General features: G+C 38.2%; 1 protein-coding gene across 1 annotated transcript in view; it reads right to left on the reverse strand.

Annotated features, from left to right (window-relative positions):
* Positions 1–234: 234 nt before the first annotated feature.
* The window catches only part of KITLG (KIT ligand), a 72,292-nt gene continuing 55,894 nt past the window's right edge, over positions 235–16,632 (reverse strand). Inside the window, exons 4-9 of the mRNA XM_010561976.1 lie at positions 12,233–12,412; positions 10,156–10,318; positions 9,184–9,279; positions 2,340–2,449; positions 1,762–1,838; positions 235–274 (exon numbers count right to left, since the gene is read on the reverse strand). Of these exons, the coding sequence (XP_010560278.1) occupies positions 235–274; positions 1,762–1,838; positions 2,340–2,449; positions 9,184–9,279; positions 10,156–10,318; positions 12,233–12,412 (666 nt within the window). The remainder of the gene's footprint in view (positions 275–1,761; positions 1,839–2,339; positions 2,450–9,183; positions 9,280–10,155; positions 10,319–12,232; positions 12,413–16,632) is intronic.

Consider the following 16,632-nt stretch of genomic DNA (forward strand, 5'->3'; position numbering starts at 1 on the left):
AATCGAATGCCTACATTAACGCTACAGGATTAATTACATTAGCTGCTAGAGATCTTAGGTACAAATGAAGCCTACTGATAACAAGTTTTGTTTTATTTTATTTTTTTCCCCAAAATGGACTCTGAATCACTTTATATTTCAACAGCCAAAAGTTAAGCCTATGGTAAGACTCTCAACCATAATAACTTACCAGTACACGAAACAGTAACAGTGTTGAGGGAGAAAAAGCAACAGCTACACTTGTAGATGTTCCTTTTCTTTTTGCTGCAACATACTGGGAAAAAAAAGGTACATTATTACTACAACGCTAGTGTTTCAAGGAAATAGAATGGAAGGGTTTATCCGTTAGTTACAATAAAAGGGAACCCAATGTATTTGAATTTATGTTTGCTATTAGGTCTTCCTAGTTACATATGAATATTACAAATTTCTCAGGGAAGAGGGAGAAAAAAACCATATGCCATATATTTAAGAAGACATCTGATGGAGAATGTAACCTGTTTATAGTTCCTGTTAAGGCCATCTCCTGCATTTAACTAATTGTTTCCTCTTGTCTTCCTATAAAACAATGTTTTATATTTCCTGTGAAGTTAAAAGGAAGATGCATGTTCCATTTCACAAGTTTTAATACCTGTGAGGATGAGGTGCAGGATGAGTTATTTGTAGCAACTAATATATGTGGTGAATACAGAGTCTTCCATTCTATGTACTGTACATGAAGAAAATTTAAGAATTTATTATTCTAGAAAGTTTGAACACTGAAAATTTCAGCTACTGGGATCAAACTGCTAGATCAGAACCTTGCCTATTTCTGCCTTCAACGGCAGGCAGCACCAGGCATTTTGCACAGTGCGAGAAGCCTACGGGATAAGATGTGACCTTCTGCCATCTGCATCAGATCTTCCCCTTAATCTCTCATAGTTAAAATTTGACCAAACACACACCCTAAAATATGAGGTTAGATCATATTCTCAAAGTGCTTTAGCATGAACTATTCTAACTTGAAATATCCCTAAGTCCTTCTATGAATTTCACAGACTTCTTTGCCCAAGTCATGCCTGAGCAACTTTGAATGTCTTCAACTGTTATTTCTAAGGTATATTTGATTGACTGAGTTACACAGAAATTTTTCTGCTTTAAAATCAGATAAAGAAGAGTTTAAGTATGAATAGAGCCGTGAATCATTCCAGGATGACCTTAGGAAGTTATTAGGATTTGAATGAGTTCTCATTAACTTTCTCCGAACATTAAAAAAAGGCCTGGAAACCACAGATGCTTATATACACATACCCTGGGGAATGTAAAAAAGTGAAAGAACATAAAAATGTTAATGTAAAAAATATTTAGAAGGATTTAGGAACACAGCCAGGAAGACATTGTTTTCTTATTTTTTTACATAATATCAACCTAGCTTTACACCACACAGCAAATAACAAAATTTTCTTTTTTTTTTTTTTTTTTGTTGCTTCCCCTATGGGTCTCAGCAATCCTTTCTCACAGTGGGAATAAGGACAGAAAAAGTAAAAGTAATGTCCCCTTAATAAAATTTTCTATGCAGAAATCTTCTCCATATCAATTTTGATATTCAAACTAGAAGCTTCTTTGAAGGACACACCCTAAGCAGACATATTGCCTCTACAGCAAGAAACTTGTGTTTGGTTTTTTTGGTGGTTGTCTTAGAGCTAGAGAGAAACCTTCAGGAAGTAGCTCTCAAAGATAAACTTACATTTCTATATACGTATATAAAGTGAAACAATATACCTTATCTCATTTTCCTCTTGACAGTCATGACACTGTGTAGTTTCATCACTTTCTGGTCTGGATTTGGGATGTGTTTTCTAGGGAGAAAAATGCATTAAATATAAATATTCTAAAGCTTTCTTTACCAACGCCCTAAACAATTGTATGTTTCAGTTTGCTTCAGATTTTCATTACCAAGGTCATCTTGCAAATTGTAGGCCAAATCTTGACCTCTAACATACATCTTCTACTGGTATAATTTTACTATCAAAGCCTTTGTATTGTAGGCAGAGGCACAAGGGGCAAAAGCAAAAGAATCCTCTTCTCGAGATATAATAGAAGAACTGGGAAATTGAGGTAATCCCTTGTTTTTAATTTCCAGTTAGACAGTTATCATGCTGATAAGACAGGATTTGCACTTTGGTGGTGGAATTCAAGAATTTGACAACATAGATTTACATTGGCATGTCACACAGTTCAGCGAAGATCAAAAGAGATGTCTCTTGCTTTCAAATGCAGAATGGTTCTGTTCTTCCCGCCTCCCCATAGCTACGAAATGTAGTATCACTATGTAAACAATTAAATGCAATATTTCTTACCTTCCAGTATATGGCTCCCAAAATAAAGCCAATAAGAAGAGACAGCAATGATGTCAGTGCTATGCTGATCCCTTGCAGGCTGGAGCTGCTAATGAAGCCAAGTGCCTCTTCTGTAATTACAGATGTTCTCATTAGTGAAGACAGATTTATAGCAGAAAACTATCTTCAGGGCAACACTATTAGCAAGAGGACTTTTATGCACCACCTACATAACAGCACCTTAAATAGCAGAACAGATACTTCAAAGCGCTGTGTACATGAGATGCACTTCATACAAAATCTCACAGGAAATTTTTTACCACAAGGATGCTCCTCCCATTTCTGAAACAGCTGTGTTGAAAAGTTCCAACACTAATTCTCTTTTCGGCATTTGTAGAGAATTTTCTCTTTCCCGCACTTCAAAGTTTTGGGTTTATCAATTTTTAAAGGTCTTATTTTGTAACACAAAGTAATTCTTTGGAAGAGAATATACGTGTCACTTCATGCATTTGCTTAAGTTCCGTAAGACACATCCCGCTGACTGCAGATAGACACTTTGCCTTGCCACTAATGAATGATCAATACGAGGCCTCTTGAGGGAGGTTAATTTAACAAAATAAGCCTGATTTCACTTCTAATGTCTGTCTGGAAAGGTCCCGCTAGCTTCAGGAAGATCAAACCCTTGTACCTTGAAGTCTAGCTGTGTGTTATCTGGTGTAACCATTTCTTGATAGCTTTTTATATTTTATATGGAAGAGCCTAAATTCTAGGCTTTTATGTACACAAGCAATCCCATTCCCCTCACAGGGAGCTGTATGCATGCTGAGACTAAAATGTGGCCCTCCAGTTATTGAATCAAGAGCAGGATGTGAAAAGTCCTGCAGAGTCACCCTGGGATCCACCCTCTGAAATGCAAAGTGAGCCACAGGAGACTGCTAGTTTAGACACCATCCACCTAGTTTTAGTTCATTTCAAGATTTGGTGTCTGCAGCTCGAATGGTGGGTGTATTGTAAGATTACAGGAAAAGAACCAAACTGTAAGCACTGGAAAAGTGTAGGTGATTAGATACAGAAATGAAAATGGACTGGTAGCACTAGAAGTTTGTGTGATTCATGCAAACAGCAAATGTCTAAGCACGTACGGTATGATATACTGGGTCAAGCAAAGTGCATTTAGTACATTATTAAACAGCCTCTTTAGTTTAGAAAGGAGCATTCTCATAATTAAATAGCAACTCATTTTCAAGCCTCTGAGATTTTCTGGTTGACATTTTGCAAGTTTTTACACAAATGTTCTTTTTATCTCTGAAATTCAGCTGTGTTTTCTAGAGTCATGATAGACAGAAGTAAAAAGTAAGAAAACAAAAAGTCTGTATCTTATATACTACATAAAGCTCTGTATCTCATACACTGTTTACAAACTCTAGGTTCTGACTATAGGGGCTTGAATTTTACTTACATTCGGTAGACTTGGCACACTAAAAGAAAACATTGGTCAAGCAGAACCGATGCTAGCTTACCGTGGAAGAAATCTGTCTACAGAGGAGAAGGGAAAGATAGCAACAAAGTTCTACAGAGGTGAACATCAGCTGAAAAAGAGAGGCTATTGATTAGTCTGCCTCTGTCTCCTCAGACATTAAAACCAGCAGCAGAAATTAACTGGAGCGGCATATCTTTTCTCAAACTGTCCGTCCCAGATAAGGCATAGAGGAGGTTTGCTTGCAGAACTGACCTTCAAGAAATCTGGACAAAACTCAAGTGGGGCAGAGCCAGCCTGAACATCTCAAAAAAAAAAAAAATTCCTGTCATTACTTTATCTGAATTGTATTCTCAGCATATTCTCAGAAGAAAATTCCTATATTGCTCTTGTGCTCTAGTCAAGAAAATTGTAACACTGATTTGCCTAATACCATTAGCCATTCTCCCCAGTGAGAGACCGCTGAGTTATACAACTGAATTATGTAAATCCTATGGGGATGGTCATGTTCTCTGGATTCTGCTCTTCAAACTTCAGAAAAAAAAGGAAAAGTGAAATAAAAATCAAAAGGAAAAACTTTTCAGGACATACAGAGCAAATTTATTTGATAACATGTTATGGTAGAGTATATAACCTCAAAAAACCTCTGCCTACTCTGCAATGCTGGGCAAGCATTCTGTCTTTACATGGACTTCTAGAGAAATGTTCTGTGTGCAGGGCAATCAGCAACAGTCAAGCACCCACATTTTTACCACTATTTTTCACAACTTTAGAGAGTCCTAGACAACAGAAGAGCTCCCTTTACAATGAGGTATCTAAAAGTGGAAAAATTTGATTTCTGAGAAGATATCTCCAATGCAGATGCTTTCTTCAGCATCTATGGAAAACCGAGAGGAATTCATAATTAGCTTTCCACATGGGGATCTGCAACCCAGGGACAGAACCTAAATACACTCAAATTGTGACACCCTCCCCAGCCTGTGTTTTAAAAATGACAACAGATTTTTTTTCATAACTTGATAGTTTATGAATTAATTTGAAAGTTAAGTAACCCATAACTACCTTAAAAACCAAACAACAGATTATTTAATTTCACTTTCAAGTCCAGAAAAAAGTCTCTTGAAAGATCTGGAGAGAATGAAATGAACCACAGCAGGTTTCTTTGTGTGCCTTTTATTTATAGTAACTTCTAAAACAGAACAGGTTGGACAATTTTCAAGTCTGGAGAACCTCCTGGCGACCTGTGTCCTAATGAAGAAAAGGGAGATAAGGAAAGCAAGCTGGCTGCCAATAGGTTTTTATTCCTTCCACAGGGAAGTTTTTCCCTGTTAGAAGCTTTAGAGCTCTACACAGAAAGATTCCCACTCCCAGCAGTTGTAAAGGCAGAGTAGGAGAAGGAACAGGAGGAACCAGGTGTATCAGCAATTTTGTGAACTCCTCGGGCAATGCCAGAGGAACTGTTGGTTTTGCAGTTAGTATATCATTCACTTAAAATAGACGCTACCTAGCAAGGTGCAAAAGGGGAGTGGAAGAAGGCCAGCACCTCTGAGAGCCCTCACTCTGAACCTTATGGAAGAAACCCTTAGGAAGTAAGCTCATCTGATGTAGATTTATGTATAGTCTTCATGGACATTGGGATATTAACCTGTGAACAAAATATATTTACATGAAAAGCCACTAAACTACACAATGAAGTTAGAGCTGCTCTCCACCTTGAGCCATGTGTGTAGGTTTAGCAACCAATTAAGATTCAAAGCACTGGCTCAATTTTTTTTGGCCGTATATTTCTCAAAGGAATTTTCGGTTTACCTCTGCTCAGCTCCAACACAATTACCACAAGATCTTATCTATAAAAATACAGAGCAGCTCTCACCTGTTCATTAGGGTTTTCCATTAACTGTAAATTTGGAGCGAAGGAACAAAGGCACAGAAGGCAACACCAATTGCATTAAGCCATGGGTGAACATCTTCAAATTGTTGTGCAATTACTGAATTAAACTATGGTATTCTTTGCTTAACTATAAAAGTAGACCTTCTTCCTAAAAACAGTTACAGAGTTCTCTGTGTTTACACATTCTTTGAACTGTTCAGTAGTGAATAATACAGCCAAATTATTGTGAGGAAATTACAAGCAAAAATGGAAGAAAGCAACGCTGAACTTTCCATGAAAATATAAGTAATACCATGGCACTAAATTGAGTGAGAAGTGTTAGTAACAGCTAGTAAGTTCAAGCTTTAGTCAGAGCAACATGAGATTCATCTGATGGAAAAAAAAACCCAAAACAAAACAACAAAAAACCCCCTACTATTTATTGTTTGGTCCACTGAAAAAATGGATCAGGACTACAGAGTTCTTACCCTCACACTTGTTCTTTACATAGGAACCATCTCATCTGAATTCTCTAAACTATGCACGGTATAATGATCCAGAGAAATATCAATGAGACCGGGACTTAAACAGTTAATTGGAATTTGAATTGGACTACAGTCATGTAACACAAAGAGAAGAAAACAAACCAGCCTAAATAAATTGAGGGTGGTGGTATTTTGAGAATTTTATGGGGGAAAAGATGGAGTGGGAACATGCCAAAGATCTACATTCAATATTACAAGGATGAAAACAGCATTACTGCCATTCAAAAAAAAAAAATTAGAACAGGATAATTTTTCCATTTTACACATAGTTGGGGTAAGACTTCTGGTGTAGATTTAGTCAAGATTCTACTCTATTATAGTAGTTTAATTTTATTGTTGTGTAATAACAATGAATTCATGAAATATGACTCTTTCAACAAATGTAGCAACAACATGAAAAAATGTAATTTAGCTAATTTATATTATACACAATTTCTATGATAATTATCTCAAATGATTTTATTAGATGATGCACTTCAGGTTTGTCTAAGTTGAATTTAGAATTAAGAGCAGTTCAAGTCATCTGACTACACAGACTTTATTAATAGATTCAAAATTTATTATTAATCTAGAGGGGTTCTTTTGCAAACAGTGAGTGCTTCTAAATGGTCTAGAAACCATTAATTTTAAATAGCTCAATTTAAAACTGTTTAAAATTAATGAGGGTCATTTAAAAAAAAAAATGCAGTAGTTTGTGTCTGGAGATGCTTTTTTCACGTCTCCCCTCTTCTCCAAATGTTTTCATTTTTGAAATGTGAATCTAGTTGTGCTGTTCTGAGAACAGGACTGAAGCCAGCAGACAGGGTCCTCTGTGCTGGGGAGTATTCACATGGGAAGTAATAAGGTTTGTTCATTGTTGTTCCTTCCAAGAAGGCAGGTATTAAGTAAAAAAGAAAACTTACTCAGCAATAAAGCCAAGACAAAACTAAAATCAGTACTGAAGACCATTTTCAGGGAGTAAGACAGAGATGCCAATAAAGATGTCACAGGTCCCTCCCTGCAAAAACCTCCAAACAAATAACTAAAGTATAACCAGTCAGAATCCAAGTTAATGTAATTTAAGCTGATTAAGAGTTCAAACTGTTCCCAGCCGCAGACATGCAGTCCTCATGTCATTTCTAAATAAGGCTGTTAACTGATATCCAATTTTCCAATAAATTGCTTAAGAGAATGATAATCTGTTAAAACACACCTGTACAGCATATGGTCAGCCAAGCAATTTCTTTGACTTACTGCATTATTTTAATTAGGCTTTTTCCCTACTTGATTATCTGTTCCAGTTATAAAACAAGATTAATAAACCTGCTTCTGTACTCCTCTCCACAGTACAGACTCAGGTGCCGCACTCTGCCACGCTGCCCAGCATCCCTCCTGTTACTGTACTGGGTCAAACTCCTTTCATCGGAACTGCTCCTATAACGTATCTGTCTTTCTTTTGGCTCCTTGATCCATTCCCATTGCTTCAGGCTGCAGCTGAATATTCTTCCTCTAGCAGCAACAGCAAAAATTCTCACATGTTCAGACCTGAGAGGGACAGGTATGTGCTCTTTAGCCCCCTCCTGGTGCCTCATAATTGGCCCTGGGCTCATCAGGTTATTTGCAGCCAGCTCTGTGACCTTTTGGCGAGAAATTTATGGCAGCGAGACTTACTCCTTTCCAGAGAGGCAGGCTGGCGGCCAGGAGTCGAAGGTGGTTTTTGTTCCAACCTTCTACTCAGGGGGTTCTGCGAAATGATGACTTAAGGCCTTCTCTTAATTAGAAAGCAATCAGGAAAGGGCTTCAAATCCAACAGCAGCTGTGAGCCAACTAAGAGGCAGCATGCATGGTGATAAGAACCCAGAGAATAACTAGATTACACATTCCCAAGAGAAGCAGCATGAGAAGAAACACAAACTTAGTAATATCTGTCCCACCATCAGGAGCTACCGTTGTGCCCATCAGGCTACATCAGGCTGCCTCCTGGCCCATGTTTTCTTGAGCACAAGGAGTACCAGCCACACGCTTCACCATGACACATTTAGACAACATGGATGCTTGTGAAGTGACAAGGGGAAATTGTAAAAGAGAAACACATTGTCATTCTGATGCATCGGGAAACAGGAACAAGGGAAACAACAACATGGATAAGCTTTAACCACCATTTCAAGAACTTCTAAGGAAAATCCCCTTCTTTTGTTCACATGGAAAGCTCCAGGGAGTATTCACCTTGTTGTACATGATGTCACTAAAAGCCCCTGAAACTTCACTGTTTCTCTTCACCTCAGATTCCTATATCCCTTCTGACCTCATGACGGAGGCTCTTACAGCAACAATTCCGGGCGCTCTCATCTGTCAGCGACTAGTCATGTAATACACTGACCCAGACAGATGAGAAACACAGAGATGGCCACGCTGGAGAGATTACAGCCTGCCAAAAGTGCAGTGACTTTGTCCTTGACTTCAACCGAAAACACACTGACTGTGGAGCTGGCCCTACTCCGACTACAGCAAGCAAACATGGGGAACTGTCTTCAGGACTGGTGTCAAGCTTGGGACTGACAGTACTCTCAAAATGCAACGTACAGGCAACCTCTTTGTCCACATGAGTACCCTGAGCCCAATTTAGGTCCGCTATTCTGTTCGTTCGGAGCAACCTCCTTTTCTGAGAGTTAAAACGAGGTGTCTGGGACAGACAAGTTTGCTGAGGCCATATGACTAGTGAGCCCTCGCGACAGCCAAAACGAAGACACCTGCCCTCTCCAAGTTGTAGAGAGCTGTCACATCATTGTAACTTGATAGCATCTCTAAATCTTGATTAGATAAGTTTATTGCATTTCAGTATGACAGCTGAGAAACACATGGTACACCATCAGGCACAAGTAACTTCCCATTAATTTGCACAATTAATGACATTCTTTTCCTCTGAGCTCTTGTAACAACCAGCTACCAGAACAAAATGGAGACACATATATTAATTCAATCACTTGTACTTACTGTTACTGCTAGTGTTACTGCCAATGCTGTCATTCCTAAGGGAGCTGGCAGCAACAGGAGGAAACAAAAATGTTTTTGTGACAGCGACTCTGGAATCTAAATAGAAAATGAGTGTGTCAGCATTATGTAACTTAAAATACAGTTCCCTCTATATAAGATGATGGGCTATAGGGCTACTCTGATGTGGCTATAGGGCTGTTTTCAAAATCTGGCTACAGGGTTGTTTATAGAGTGGATTAAGCCAAAAAAGGCAGTCTTATTATGACGCAGATGTGTCTACACACTGAGCTGCTGCTGAATAGCTATTCTGGAAAAGCAATGGCTTTAAACAAGTTCTTAGGTTATGGCACTGATCTACTTCTAGTTACTACTGGTGTAACAGTGCAACTGGATACGTTGCCCTATTTAAAAAGCTAATAGCTGTGACTAGAGAGAGTGAAAGAAAATACAAAACATCCATTTACTGGAAGGATGAGAATGAACTGCAGGAGCCTGACTTAGGCTTGTTAAAATTTTTAAATGAAGTAAACATGACCCTTTTCAGGAGGGGTGGGATGAATATAGAGGTGACTTGAGGCTGCTGCAGTTTACAACTTGTCCTAGCTTCCTATCCTTTCAGTAATGCAATCTTAGGCTCCTTTACTGCCTTATAAAGATTAAACAGAACATTAATAGAAGATAAGAAAAATAATGTGAAAAGACGATCCAGGATATATTTGGGATGAAAAGAAACAGAGCAGAGTATTGTGAGGTTATTTGGATTATATTAAGGAACGATGTCACTAGTTTTACTGCCAGATCGAACTCGACTTAGAACAGAAATACAAGCTTCGGTGTTGGTAGTAATTTTAACTGGCAGTAAAAAGGAGACACGGAGGTACAGCATCAGATCCTTAGCATCTCTGAAATCAAAGGAAAATCACCCATTTATATCTACTTAGATTCTGTTCCCCAAAATAACAGCCATCTTACCGTTCTCTGGTGTTTCTACTGTTGAAGGCAGAACACAGTCGTTCTTATCCAACATGTCTGCAAACTCCTTGTAGACCTCAATGGTGCTGTTAAAGTGCCTAAAAAAGTCCTCAGGAATGAAGTGACCTTCTTCATAAAGATGACCATTTTCTTTTATAAAATCCTAGGGCAAAATATAGAATTCAGCTTGAAAGAAGGTCAAGAGAGCTGCTCATTTCAGCACCTCAACAGATGATATAAATATCCAAAGATGACACAAAATAGTTTAAATTTTTAAGCTGCAGAAGACCAAATTTGCTGTATGCAATCTTCATAAAACATACAAGCCCTCTGATCTGAGGATTTCAAATCAGCTTTGCAAATAGAAATAAATTATTAATCCAGTTGCAAAATTGCCAAGGAATGAAAGGCAGTCTCCCATCCTATGCTGAAAATGAAGAGACTTTTTTTTTTATTTCCCCTTATTAAAAAAAATTACCTTGACTTCACATTACTTTGCAATGTTCCACATGATCCTTTTAATCAGAACACAGGAACACAACACAATCATAGCTATTGTCATAAGAGTACAGGGAACAGAATACAATAGCTGGGATACATTACTGCAAAGAAACAGGCTGAGAACCCTGATAATGTACCTAAAAATAAGAGCAAGACTATAAACAAGGAAGCCCAATCACTCTGAGGTCTAATAGACAAGTGTGTTATGCCAGACTGAACAACAAGGTTGAGGTCCATGTTAAAATCATTGATGGTTATCTTCTTTTTTATTTCTACCTGACTCTGGCTTTTATAACAACTGTTTCTCAATGCTAGCAGGTTGAATTTGGCCTGGGGTTACTCTGTACTCCCACAGAGAACAGTGGTAAGAACACAGGTTAAATATGTACTACAGAAAACTTCCTATTTTTGGCTCCAAAATTATTTTAAGTTTAATGCTGAAAGTACTAGACTTAAGATCATTCTTCCCTGAGGAAATCAATAGCTAGTTGTTTATCTGAATTACAGGATATTTACTTCTTCATTCTACAAAATGAAATTCCTCTTCCCCAACCACATCCCAGCTGAGTGCTTTGAATCATCAGGACAAGAATAGAAAAAAAAAAAAAAAGATACATTGAAGATTGGAAAGAATTCAGTTTGAAATAGAAAGGCAAGGAATGTCAAATACTCTCAGCAATATAATGCCAATATATGACAAGGTTACAAAGTTATGCCACTCTAAATGAGATTGAGTGTTTTAGTCCATTTGATTCATTCTGGATGTTAAACAGGTGCAATTACAACAGCTAAGGACTTAACAAAAATAAACGTATAGAGAAGATTAAATCCTTGCCTTAAAGAACATGACGGATTTTGCCCATTTTGTTTAGTGGGACAAACCCTTCGACTACAGAACTTATTTTTAATTACTGATAGACTGGTTAGAGCTGAGTAAGGGATTAAAAAGTTATTTTCCCCCCCCCCCCCCATCATTTTCACACAAGAGAATCAGATGTCTCCTGAGTGAGACTCCTGGAATCCTTCCAGCTGCTGTTGGAATCCAGAAACACATGGAAATGGGCCGATATCCTCTAGTCTTTGCTGTGTCTTTGTATAAAAAAGTTCATTAAACCATGGTGAAGCTTTCAGAGCTTCACACACTGCGATATATACTGAGAGTATATTAATAACTTCAACGACATCATCTTTACATTAGGATCACTAGCAAAATGAATAATTTAAGCTGAATGCACAAGGAAGATTTCTGCCAGTTTCAAACAGACCAGAATGAATTAATTATCTTAAAGATGCCAGTTACATTTTTGACTACTTAACTAACTGTATACAGGTCATTGTATATACTGTAATTCCTTGTAAGCCATTTTCCTTTGAAACAGGAGATAACGACTAGCCAACATTAGCACAGTGCACTCAGTGCATTTCTAAACAAAGTATGATTTCAGATGTACAGAAATAAAAATGAAAACAAATCTAATGAAGCTTTAGACATTTTTAAACTATTACCAAATACTGTGCAACAGAAAGTTCAAATAAAAATATCCAGCATAAAAGTAGAAACTCTGTATAAGATTACCTTATTTTTATCAAAAGCTAGGCATGCCATAAGATCATTAATTATCCTTGTGAGATTATTGATGATTGAATAGTTGCTTAAAACATCAGACATATCTGAAATATCTGAAAATTTCTGGAGAAGATTATGTAGACTCCTTGAAAATTCAGGCACCATCAAATGCAACCAACAATGATTAGGCTGTCAAGGGACAAAAAGAGAAACAGAGAGGTAGATTAAATATCAGACTTTTGTAAAAACTGGTTAATCAGCTCAATGTGCAAAAGTAGATTAGACTGTTCTTTCCAATTTAAATTATCTTGAAAGTCTAAATTAAAATTCATGTTCTTTACTATGGCCAACTTTCTCTTCAGTCTTTTTAGTAAGATTTCTATTCTCACTGATACTGACATATTTATGGTTGTCTGTTAAGTGCCAACCCTTCATTAAATTCTTAATGAATGCTAAGCATCAGTCTGTTGAGAATTTGAGCCTTGGGACACACTACTATGAACCCTAGATCATGCTTTCATTAACCTATTTATTTTTTTTTAAATAACTACTGCTTAAACAATTTTCTCCAGACTTTCTTTAAACCAATCTCAGTTTTCATTTTATTATTGTTACCCTACAGGACTCAGTTAACCCCAAAGATCCTTGATTTAAATATCTTCTGAAGAAAGTTTCTGTAAACATTTTGCATTAAATCCATGTGTGCTTTTATCCTCCTTTAAACTAGTTAGCTTAGTTAACTCCTTCTCTTCAGCTTTTTCACTAAGTGCCATTCCTGAGAACAGTTTCTAGATCTAAATGTCTTTCTTTTCCTGAGTTTTCACTGACAAAAGGGCTCTGCACAGCATGTCGTGGTATCTGCCCCATCTGTGCCACTGGAACAGAGTTCAAATCCTTTCACTGCCACCTATGCAATTAGTTTGCAGATAAAGTTTGTACAGCTGTTCATGCGATTGAAACCTGGTCATTCATCTTGCTGCCTCAGAGGGAGTCATTAACTTCTTTTACTTAGATTTACATAACAGTAGTCGAGTAAATAAAAAAGCCACCCAGCCCAGGAAAAACCCTAACTCAATACAGTCAACAAAAATACAGGTAATGCATTAGTCACACTGCAACATGTATGTGGAAATCCCTTTCCAATAAATGCTGAATTTTTAATGGTAAATGTTATGGGAATTTATTCCGTATGTGAAGCTATTTTTTCAATGGTTGAAAATGTCTCAGGATCATTAAAGCTTGCCAGACATGAGGATCTTGGCCCAGCAACCTCTAAGTACTCTCAGTATCACTAAAACAGTTTCCAGTTGCTGCCCAGTGGATGGGCAGCATTCACTGAATCCATCCGCTCCATCTTCTGCAATGCACAGTACATGTTTGGCGATGTATCTGCTTCTAGACTTAATCTCATTTTACTCAAATTTCTGCAATAAACCTGCATACAGATTCTTTATTCAAAAAACTTTATGCACTACTATAGATATCATCACTTGGCAACAAATTACTTTCTCGGTGACACAGGTGGTGTTCTGCCGTGATGTGTAAATGTTTTTGATGAGGAAAAACACACTTCAGGCTTTCGAAGACTATTCCAGACTATTAGGCTTCCAGACTTAGAGAACCAAATGTAAAAACATTGTTCAGCTGTACCTGACTTTTCACTTTTGTGTACAACTCACACACTGATAGCAAGTGGCAAGTCATTATTAAAACCTTCTGTAATTATCTCAGCAATGACTTAAAAAAAACTAAACAAAATGTGAAATGGATGGCATTTGGCTTGATTCTGCTTCCTTTTTTTCCTTCAAGAACACGGGGAGAGGCAGAAGCAAATAAATCAGAGAAAGCTTGCTGAAACGTACTCCGTCCAAGCAGCATGCGTTATGCCACATCCCATTGCCCTCATGAGACAGACAACACGTTTTCCTCTGCTTTGGTGTAGGAATACAGACACAGAACTTCCGTGCTTCGCTGAACTGCAAAACCTGGAAACCCTTTTCCTCTGAGGTTTCGTGGGTGTGCATTCTCCTCTGGCAAGGACTAGCAAAAGCTTGCCGCTTGTCCTAGTGAGCATTTGGTGATTCCAGCAGGGAATCTATTTTGTTGCTCCCGCAGTTTAGCATGTGTGTGGGAGTCTCCTCTGACTGAACCGTTCTGACCTACAAAGCTGTATTTCACGAGAGCTTTAAGTTTTCTTTTCAGTAATATCAAGCTGTGCAATCACTTGCTATATCAATATCTACCAAACACAGGGATGAAACTGCTGAAATTGAGAAATGTGATGTTCTTTGCAAGGAGAAATAGAGGTTTAACTCTGCTTTTTTGTGTAAACTTTGGCCAAGATTTACATTTTAGGGCAATTGCAAACCCGACTTCCCTCATACTTCCAGGTTGTCCTCATTTAGCTTTTCCTTTCTACGCCTACCTAAAAGTTAGAAGTTTATCTCCTCTTCTGAGTTCAGCCCCTGCTCCTGTCATCTTTGCCTTTTAACCTTCAGGTTAGACTCCAAAGTTTAGTCTAAGCGAGACTACTTTTAAAGCCACTCAGATGCCTTGAGCTAGTGCATAATGCAACAACCCTTCTGTTTAATGGATCGGGTCAGTCTGTTCCTGTTACATGCACTACACTGGCTTCCCATCTGCTTTGCATTCACCCTGCCTTCCTACCTTTAGTCATCTACATTTCAGACTTGTTACCTTGGGTACATTTCCCACTTTATGCACGCACTGAAGATTGAAATCTATGGGGAAAAAAAATTGCAGAGCACCGTTTCAAATCCTTTCAGAGCTGAACAAAGGGCATTCACCTCATGCAAAGCTGTGGGTTTCCCAGCTTGCAGGGACCTTGCGGAACCCAGCGCAAACCCGACTTATTCAGCCAGCCTTTGGTGTGGTATGTGTAACACAACCTGAAATCCCCAGAGAGGAATTTGGCAAAGTGGGATGTGAATACCGCTGAATACTTCCTCCTGCGAAGGCATGTGGCCAAGAGCTGCACCTTCCATCACCATGACTGAAAGTGGCGTACGAGCAAAGGGAATATAGAAATCCCGGCTCTGAACTTCTCTTCTTCCTATTTATTTCTTGGCTGCTTGTCGTAAATGTAAACTGGATCCAAGTTTCTGGATAGGATGCAGCAAGATGACATGGCATTTAAACTATAGAAAAGAAACTGCGTACTGGCAGCCAAAACTGAACCATGAAGCAAGGTAAGAGTTAAGCAATGAGAACAACCAGGACTCATCGCTCAAGCGGGCTCCCTGGCCTTCTTCACCCGCAGTGCCAACCTCCCCAGGAGCGCAGTGGAGGGAACAGCCCCAATCCAGCCTGGATCTTGCCTATCAGCTGCTGTGCTCATCCCCGAGGCTGGGGAGCAGTGCTCGGGCTACAGCTGTCCTCCCCAGATCACTGAATTTCAAAAAGCACTGCAGCCAGGGGATGGTGGCAGCCAGGCTTAGTTCCTTTTTCTCTGGGTATTGGCTATTTTCAGAAATGGAAATTTTTCTGTTAGTTTTAATTATATTGTACAGGATCTAGTACCTGACTTCTACAGCATTTGTTCTGCAGTTTTTCTGTCTAAGGAATCAAGTTTAAACTGGTTTTTTTAAAATACTCAAAGTTTTAGTAAAAGCCTCGAGCTTCCAACAAAACTCATAAGAACACTGCCAGATCTGCCATAATACCTCGTAACCTCACAGCTCAGGGCCCTTCACTACCCCACAGCCTCCTTTTCCTCCAGCCATCTTCTAGTTAATCATGACTGAGAGGATGTTGCTTCTGGCATCGTTCTCCAATATCAATAGGGAATATTGCTAGATTTGCTACAATGTTGTAGGACAGAATGAGTTTTTGTACGTGTATCGCACACAAATTGGATTTTCATAACGAAAACTTTGTACAGACACAAAACCAGCTTCTTGCATCTACCAGATGATTTCCAACTACTGATGTATGTGTACAATGATTCATTCTTAAGACAGGCTCAACACTGTTCAGTTTAACTGACAAACTAGTCTTTTTCTTACTGTTTTTCTTTCCTTAAAACAATATAGTATAGTACAGCATTCAGCATAATTTCTTTCACCTTGTTTCCTCCTCTCCTTTTTCTTGCAGTGTATGCAACAACCAACAGAGCATTTTCAATGCATCACTCTAAAAATATTTTTTTAAAATTAAGGAAAAACATCAAAAATATTTAGTAGAATAAGAAATAAGATAATATGAAAAAGTTCTTAATACAAAAATGTTATAAAGTTTTAAAGAAGGTAGATGATGCTTATTTGAAAGTATCACTAACTGTGGGATTATATAGAAAGAATAATACAAAGCATGTTTGAATGAAATAATGTCCTCACTTTCTACCAGTTTGTTTAGTTACTGATGCTACCATTTGCTGAAGTTAGGGTTCT

Source organism: Haliaeetus leucocephalus, unplaced genomic scaffold (genome assembly GCF_000737465.1).
Source record: "Haliaeetus leucocephalus isolate CR32 unplaced genomic scaffold, Haliaeetus_leucocephalus-4.0 Scaffold151, whole genome shotgun sequence".
In the NCBI taxonomy this organism is placed as follows: domain Eukaryota; kingdom Metazoa; phylum Chordata; class Aves; order Accipitriformes; family Accipitridae; genus Haliaeetus; species Haliaeetus leucocephalus.